At 51.3% G+C, this 8,765-nt stretch overlaps 1 protein-coding gene across 1 annotated transcript; it reads left to right on the top strand.

Moving 5' to 3' along the window:
* The first annotated feature begins 531 nt into the window (after nucleotides 1-531).
* LOC105034005 (ARF guanine-nucleotide exchange factor GNOM) lies at nucleotides 532-5,661 on the top strand. The gene is given in 3 exon segments (XM_010909025.4): nucleotides 532-1,658; nucleotides 1,752-3,810; nucleotides 3,813-5,661. Coding segments are annotated over 3 exon segments (4,338 nt in total). The 5' UTR covers nucleotides 532-920; the 3' UTR covers nucleotides 5,354-5,661.
* The last annotated feature ends 3,104 nt before the right edge of the window (nucleotides 5,662-8,765 follow it).

Raw genomic sequence — 8,765 nt, 5'->3', positions numbered from 1 at the left:
TGCACTCAGGATCATATATCAGATACTTTAGACTATATAATTTATAGATATTAGATGAGATCAGAGGAAGAACGATTAGTGAAATTTCAATTAGGCAGGTTGCCCAATTTTCCAGACTGAATTCAATTCCGCTTTTATATTGGTCAAGTCGACGTCTGCAAATCTTTTCTTTTTTTTTGGAAATAAAAAACCGAACACCGTGGACGTTGCCCCGCCAGTTGGATTCAAACGCGGCTGACCGGAACCAGAGACATAACTCCTCCGTATTGAATGCACGAGGGACAATGGGACCGCGCAAATCCCACGGTGGATAACACGCCACGCGACCCCTTGTATTTCACCGATTCCCGATCGCGCGCTCTCCACCGTGCATATGCTCCTCGATTTGCCCCGGTTCCAATAATTTCTTGAGACATAACCAACCCAACCAAGTCGGGAAAATACGGGGACCAATTTGGTTTGGGCCTCACTGGCATTGGGTTGACCAGTCCCAAGTCCAGCACCTCCAGCAAGAACCCAGACACCAAGAAGGGGAAAGCAAGAACAAACAAATCTAATAAATTGGAGGCAGTAGCCGCGGCAGCGAGGGAGGGAGATCGCGCAAAGCCGCAAACTGGAACGCCAGCACGCGACCAGATCTCTGATGCCGTCTCCGCTCCATCTCCTCCATTAGGTACCAGTCTCTTTTTTCTCTCTCTCGGGTTCAGATCTATCATTCTCTCCGTCCGCAAAGATCCGATCTTTCCAATTCCCAACATTCCCTCTTCCTTCTCAATCTCCCATTCGAATAATCCTTAGATCTAGACCCATAAAACCCAAGAAAACCTGATGCCTTCCTAGGTGCCCAATTGACCTCCGGGCATCCAGATTCTGGCTCTGCCCAACCGACCCTAAGCTTTTCCAGATCCTGATCCCCCGAAATGGGCCGCCCTCGCCTCCAGAATTCTGCCATCAACCCGATCCAGGAGGAACCCGCGGCCGATGCCGCCTCTTTGGCCGTCGTCGTCGGCAGTGGCGGCCACGACGCGGCCCTCGCATGCATGATCAACTCGGAGGTGAGCGCCGTCCTCGCCGTGATGCGCCGCAACGTCCGGTGGGGCGGCCGCTACGCCTCCGCTGCCGACGACCACCATCTCGAGCACTCCCTCGTCCAGTCCCTCAAGTCCCTCCGCCGGCAGGTCTTCTCCTGGGGGGACACCCGCCGCCCGTGGAAAGCCGTCGACCCCTCGGCCTACCTTGGCCCCTTCCTCGACGTGATCCGCTCCGACGAGACCGGCGCTCCCATCACCGGCGTTGCCCTCTCCTCCGTCTACAAGATCCTCACCCTCGAGGTGCTCGACCAGCGAGCTCCCGGTGCCGAGGCCGCTGTGCACGCCCTTGTCGATGCCGTCACGAGCTGCCGGTTCGAGGTGACCGATCCTGCCTCGGAGGAGGCCGTGCTGATGAAGATCCTGCAGGTGCTGCTCGCGTGCATGAGAAGCCGGGCGTCGGCGCTGCTCAGCAACCAGCATGTGTGCACGATCGTGAACACGTGCTTCCGGGTCGTCCACCAGGCTGGTACCAAGGGGGAGCTGCTGCAGAGGTTCTCCCGCCACACAATGCATGAGCTTATCCGATGCATCTTCTCGCACTTGCCTGGTGTCGGAGATGGCGCAGAGGTACTGATTCTGAGAAAGAAGACCTCTTTTTGCTGGCTCTTTTCTTCTTTAGCTAATATCTGATGGTATCAAGTTGAGGGTTTTGTTCTGTAGATTGGTGGGGTCGACAAGCATCGGGCTGCTGGGATCAAGCAAGTGGAGAATGGAAATGGAAGCGCCAGCTCTGTGACTGACTCTGGAGATGATAATTTTGTAGGGGGGGTGGAGGTGCCGAACGGTGTAAGAATCATGGTGGAGCCATATGGAATTCCTTGCATGGTAGAGGTCTTTCACTTCTTGTGTTCTCTTTTGAACATTGCTGAGCAAATTGGGTTAAGTCCTACGCCCAATACTATTGCTTTTGACGAGGATGTGCCACTTTTTGCGCTTGGGTTGATCAATTCAGCCATTGAGCTGGGAGGTCCTTCTATATGTAAGCACGCAAAACTGCTAGCTTTGGTGCAAGACGAGCTCTTCCGGAATCTGATGCAGTTTGGTTTATCAATGAGCCCACTTATTTTATCGATGGTTTGTAGCATTGTTCTGAATCTTTACCAACACTTGCGAACAGAGCTGAAATTGCAGCTGGAGGCATTCTTCTCGTGTGTGATATTGAGGCTTGCACAGAGCCGGTATGGGGCTAGCTATCATCAGCAGGAGGTTGCCATGGAGGCTCTTGTGGACTTCTGCCGGCAGAAGACTTTTATGGCAGAGATGTATGCTAACTTGGATTGTGATGTAACCTGCAGCAACGTGTTTGAAGACCTTGCCAACCTTCTTTCAAAGAGTGCATTTCCAGTGAACTGCCCATTGTCTTCAATGCATGTTCTTGCCTTGGATGGTCTGATTGCAGTGATTCAGGGAATGGCCGATAGAATAGGCAATGCACCTCCACGTTCAGAAGAACCTATGGAGCTTGAGGAATATACTCCATTTTGGACAGTCAAGTGTGAGGATTATTCTGATCCTGACCATTGGGTTAAGTTTGTTCGGTGCAGGAAGTATATCAAGAGGAGGCTGATGATTGGTGCTGATCACTTCAACAGGGACCCAAAGAAAGGGTTGGAGTTTCTGCAAGGAACCCATCTCTTACCTGAAAAGCTCGACCCCCAGAGTGTGGCATGCTTTTTCAGATACACTGCTGGCTTGGATAAGAACCTTGTCGGGGATTTCTTAGGCAACCATGACGAGTTTTGTGTTCAGGTTCTTCACGAATTTGCTGGGACCTTTGATTTCCAGGACATGAATCTTGATACTGCTTTGAGGCTCTTTCTGGAGACATTCCGGCTGCCAGGTGAATCGCAGAAGATACAGAGAGTTCTTGAGGCTTTCTCAGAGAGATACTTTGAACAGTCACCACAAATTCTTGTCAACAAGGATGCTGCCCTCTTGCTGTCATACTCGCTTATCTTGCTTAACACGGATCAGCACAATGTGCAAGTGAAGAAGAAGATGACTGAAGAGGACTTCATTCGGAACAACCGCCACATAAATGGTGGGCATGACCTCCCAAGGGAATTCTTGTCAGAGCTCTACCATTCAATCTGCAGGAATGAGATAAGAACCATCCCTGAGCAAGGCATTGGTTTTCTTGAGATGTCTCCCAGTCGTTGGATTGACCTGATGAGGAAGTCGAAGAAAACATCTCCATACATTGTCTGTGATTCTCGGCCATACCTTGATCATGACATGTTCGCCATCATGTCGGGCCCTACTATTGCTGCAATATCGGTGGTGTTTGATTATGCAGAACATGAAGAAGTTTTTCTAACATGTGTAGATGGGTTCCTAGCTGTTGCAAAGATATCTTCCTTCCATCATCTTGAGGATGTATTGGATGATCTAGTTGTGTCCCTCTGCAAATTTACAACCCTTTTGAACACTTCTTTGGTTGAGGAACCGGTCATGGCCTTTGGCGATGACACCAAAGCTAGGTTAGCAACAGAGACAGTTTTCAACATAGCTAATAGGTATGGTGACCATATACGCACTGGCTGGAGAAATATGCTGGACTGCATCTTAAGGCTACACAAGCTTGGCCTTCTTCCCGCTCGTGTTGCTAGTGATGCAGCTGATGATTCAGAATTGCCTTTGGATCCGAATCAAGGGAAGCCTGCTCCCAGCTCTCTTTCCATGTCTCATGTTCCAGTTATGGGTACCCCTCGTAGATCCTCGGGTTAATGGGAAGGTTTAGCCAACTCTTATCTCTTGACACAGAAGAACCAAGATCACAGCCAACTGAACAACAACTTGCTGCTCACCAAAGAACTCTTCAAACAATACAGAAGTGCCACATAGACACTATATTCACAGAAAGCAAGTTCCTACAAGCTGATTCACTGTTGCATCTTGCCAGGGCACTAATTTGGGCAGCTGGCCGGCCTCAGAAGGTAACCAGCTCACCTGATGATGAAGACACAGCAGTTTTTTGCTTGGAGCTGCTAATTGCCATTACATTGAACAACCGAGATAGAATTGTGCTTCTCTGGCAGGGTGTTTATGAGCACATTGCCAGTATAGTTCAGTCTACTCTGATGCCATGTGCACTTGTGGAGAAGGCAGTTTTTGGACTACTCCGCATTTGCCAGAGGTTACTGCCCTACAAAGAGAACCTGGCTGATGAGCTCTTAAGGTCACTGCAGTTGGTTTTGAAGCTTGATGCCCGTGTAGCAGATGCTTATTGTGAGAACATCACACAAGAAGTCACACGCCTAGTTAAGGCAAATGCTACTCATATAAAATCTCAGATGGGTTGGCGGACTATCACATCCTTGCTTTCCATCACAGCTCGCCATCCAGAGGCTTCAGAAGTAGGGTTTGAGGCATTGGTGTTTATCATGTCCGAAGGGGCTCACCTTTCACCAGCCAATTATATTCTGTGTGTAGAAGCCTCAAGACAGTTTGCAGATTCTCGGGTTGGACTAACAGATAGATCTGTCCATGCATTGGATCTGATGGCGGAATCCCTGAATTCTTTAACTCGCTGGTCTCGTGAGACTAGGGAAGCAGGCCAAGAAGCTGAGAAGATATCAGAAGGAATCAGGGAGATGTGGCTCAGGTTGGTGCAAGCATTGAGGAAAGTGTGCCTGGATCAAAGAGAGGAAGTGAGGAATCATGCCCTGTTGTCATTGCAGAGATGCCTGGTGGGAGCAGAAGGAATTTCCCTCTCATCATCATCTTGGACACAGGCTTTTGATCCTGTTATATTCACAATGCTGGATGACTTGCTGGAGATTGCTCAAAATCATTCGCAAAAAGATTACCGGAACATGGAGGGAACCCTTTTGCATGCCATGAAGTTACTTTCCAAGGTCTTTTTGCAGCTGTTACAAGAACTCCATGGACTGAGCAGCTTCTGCAAGCTGTGGCTGGGAGTTCTTAGCAGGATGGAGAAGTACATGAAGGTTAAGCTGAGAGGCAAGCGAAGTGAGAAGCTGCAAGAATTGATCCCGGAGCTCCTTAAAAACACACTGCTTGTGATGAAGGCACGTGGGATCCTTGCAAAGAGGAGCACAATAGGTGGAGATAGTTTGTGGGAGTTAACATGGCTTCATGTAAACAACATTGCTCCATCTTTGCAGTCACAAGTGTTCGCAGGACAGGAATTGGAGCAGGAGGTGGATGCCAAGCCAAAGGAATCTGGTACTCCTATAGAACCTAACAGCAGTAGTTCTAGGCCCCAGGACGAGGCACCAGCAGATCAGTCTGGAGGCTAAGATCATGTTTGATGAGTTTGGTTTGTAAAACTTATGAAAATCTTCTATGAAGCAAAATTTAGTGGCCACTGCTGCAAGGTAAAGAGGAAATAGATTGGTGAGTACCCTGCAGGTATCATATATACAATTTTTTGTGTGGTTTCTTGTAATTTTTTGACCGTCAGCTACTCTTATCTTGTTTATAACGGGTGTCATTGCTTTTTGTCCATGAAAGCACGACGTTAGATCCTAATGTTGCTCCGACATCTGAGACTTAGTTGTTTCTTTTTATGTTTTTATGTGAGTATTTGCAAGTGTTCATTGGAACAGTGGATGTTGTAAAATTCTTTTTTGGAGGTTCTAGATGAACTTAGAATATGGATAGATTTTTGCTTTGCCAAAGCAAACTATACAACTAGACAGTTTTTTTGCATGTGGCAGTCGTGGCTGCTTACATGACCTGCCTAGGCACTGGCCTTAACATTTTGCATCATATATGAGCATGGAGGACAAAATTAGTTTATTAATTAGTACTGGATGTTGCCAAGTCTATACTTCCCATTAACTTATTGCATCTGATAAATATGTTGTTTCATTTTTTGGATTATTACTGTTTTTCAGGTTTCTTCTTATACTTATTATTATTCTCAATTAATTTTATTCTTATTATTGTTGCTATTATTGTTATTGTTGTTATTATTGCTACTGTTATTATTGTTGTTGTTATTGTTATTATTATTGTTGTTATTGTTATTGTCGTCGTCGTCGTTGTTACTATTATATTGTTGTTGTTGCTGTTGTTCTTGTTAATGTTATTATTTGTTGAGCTTCTATGACCTCTACATGCCCCCCTATGTACCTGTTGGTGCGAAAATCTGCTTGCGCCGGAGAAGCTGGAGTCGGGGAAGCCGCGGTCGCTACCGGGACCTGCAAAGGAAGTCTAAACCGGAGGTGGGGTTGCTCCGGCAAGATCCTCCGACGCTCAAGTCAGTTCTCTGCCTCAACAAGAATGGAGTGCTCGAACGGAAAAATTTGCAGAGTTTTGAGATAAAAAATGAGCTTATAGAATAACGTATCTGGGTCCCCCTTTTTATAGGCGGGGGAGGTAATAGATCGATGGCGACATTTGTAACCGCCAGGTAGTGGGCCGCCCACAGTCAGGAGGAATTTACTGCGAAGAGTAGTGGAGCGGAGTCGTGGCTATCGCCGTAGCTCGCCACGTGGAATCTATTACAGGCAGTGGAGTCACGCGGCGCCCGCCGCAGGGAGTGGAGCAGAATCATGGCCGTTGATACAGCCTGTCAGAGAATAATGGAGTCGCGTAGGATCTGCCGCAATGAGTGGAGCAGAATCATGGCCGTTGATACAGCCTGTCAGAGAATAATGGAGCTGCGCGGAGTCCGCCGCAGTGAGTGGAGCAGGATCGTGGCCGTGATTGTGGCCTGGGAGTGCCGATCTGCTGGCTGAAGCTCGGCAGCGGTTGGAGTTCGGCCCCCGTAGGGATCCGGGCGGAGTTCTCCTGCTGTTGAAGTCGTTGGCGGAGTCCGGGTCCCGTGGGGGTCCAGACGGAGTCCGGACGCAGTCTGTCTGTAACCGTCGAAGTTGAGGACGGAGTTCGGCTCTAGTAGGAGCCCGGACGAAGTCCTTCTGCAATTAAAGTTGTTGACGAAGTCCGGCTCCCGTAGGAGTCCGGGCGGAGTCTACCTGCTGTTGAAGTCGTTGGCGGAGTCCGGCTCCCGTAGGAGTCCGGGCGGAGCTGTGCTGTAGTGGATGTCGGCGGCGGAGCCCGGCTCCTGTAGGAGTCCGGGCGGAGCTGTGCTGTAGTCGATGTCGGAGGCGGAGCCCGGCTCCCGTAGGAGTCCGGGCGGAGCTGTTCTGTAGTTGATGTCGGCGGCGGAGCCCGGCTCCCGTAGGAGTCCGGGCGGAGCTGTGCTGTAGTCGATGTCGGAGGCGGAGCCCGGCTCCCGTAGGAGTCCGGGCGGAGCTGTTCTGTAGTTGATGTCGGCGGCGGAGCCCGGCTCCCGTAGGAGTCCGGGCGGAGCTGTGCTGTAGTCGATGTCGGAGGCGGAGCCCGGCTCCCGTAGGAGTCCGGACGGAGCTGTTCTGTAGTTGATGTCGGCGGCGGAGCTCGGCTCCCGTAGGAGTCCGGGCGGAGCTGTGCTGTAGTCGATGTCGGCGGCGGAGTCCGGCTCCCGTAGGAGTCCAGGCGGAGCTGTGCTGTAGTCGATGTCGGAGGCGGAGCCCGGCTCCCGTAGGAGTCCGGGCGGAGCTGTTCTGTAGTTGATGTCGGCGGCGGAGCCCGGCTCCCGTAGGAGTCCGGGCGGAGCTGTGCTGTAGTTGATGTCGGCGGCGGAGCCCGGCTCCCGTAGGAGTCCGGGCGGAGCTGTGTTGTAGTCGATGTCGGAGGCGGAGCCCGGCTCCCGTAGGAGTCCGGGCGGAGCTGTTCTGTAGTTGATGTCGGCGGCGGAGCCCGGCTCCCGTAGGAGTTCGGGCGGAGCTGTGCTGTAGTTGATGTCGGCGGCGGAGCCCGGCTCCCATAGGAGTCCGGGCGGAGCTGTTCTGTAGTTGATGTCGGCGGCGGAGCCCGGCTCCCGTAGGAGTCCGGGCGGAGCTGTGCTGTAGTCGATGTCGGAGACGGAGCCCGGCTCCCGTAGGAGTTCGGGCGGAGCTGTTCTGTAGTTGATGTCGGCGGCGGAGCCCGGCTCCCGTAGGAGTCCGGGCGGAGCTGTGCTGTAGTCGATGTCGGAGGCGGAGCCCGGCTCCCGTAGGAGTCCGGGCGGAGCTGTTCTGTAGTTGATTCCGCTGAGGGCTTTGGCTGTGGGTATTTTTATACCCAACACCAGTCTCCCTACTTCCGAGTTTGAATTTCAAACGAAGGAAGTACAGAGAGAGAGATGGGCACAGTCGAAACCGTCCCTTCGAATCCTGCGCACCGCCGCCTCTGGATATTTTGGCATTAAATGTGTATACGTCAGAGCCCGCTTTTCGGTGAAGGTGACCTGAAGAGTCTTTTCGGAACCCCCGTCGGAATGCGATCCCAAGCGCCGTGCCACAGGAATTTGTGAACGGTCAACCCTCGATAGCGATGAAGGGGATAAGCGCGACACGTGGTACGCACCAGTTGGCCCAGGAATACCCGCCGCCATAACTGCGCTAGGATCCGTCGGCTATTTAAACCCCCTAGTCCTTTCATGGCTTCATTTTGGCGCCTTTCCTTCGCCTGAGAGCCTTGCTTCCCTCGCACCAGTCCTTGCCTTCTTCAGCCCCCCAATTCTTCTCTGAGGGTTCCTACGCCATGTCCTCTACCCCGGAGGCCGTTCTTGAGGGGATGTCTAGGGCTTGGAGGAAGGTGAGGAGGAGAATGGCGGCCGGTGAGAATCTCCGTCGTTTTGAAGGGGCTCAAGGGAGAATTCCTTCAATAACAGGGGTTTAA

The sequence above is a fragment of the Elaeis guineensis genome, unplaced genomic scaffold, assembly GCF_000442705.2.
Source record: "Elaeis guineensis isolate ETL-2024a unplaced genomic scaffold, EG11 Super_Scaffold_31900, whole genome shotgun sequence".
Classification (NCBI taxonomy): Eukaryota; Viridiplantae; Streptophyta; class Magnoliopsida; order Arecales; family Arecaceae; genus Elaeis; species Elaeis guineensis.
Note: the sequence above shows the minus strand (reverse complement) of the source record. Positions and strands in the feature narration are given on the sequence as shown.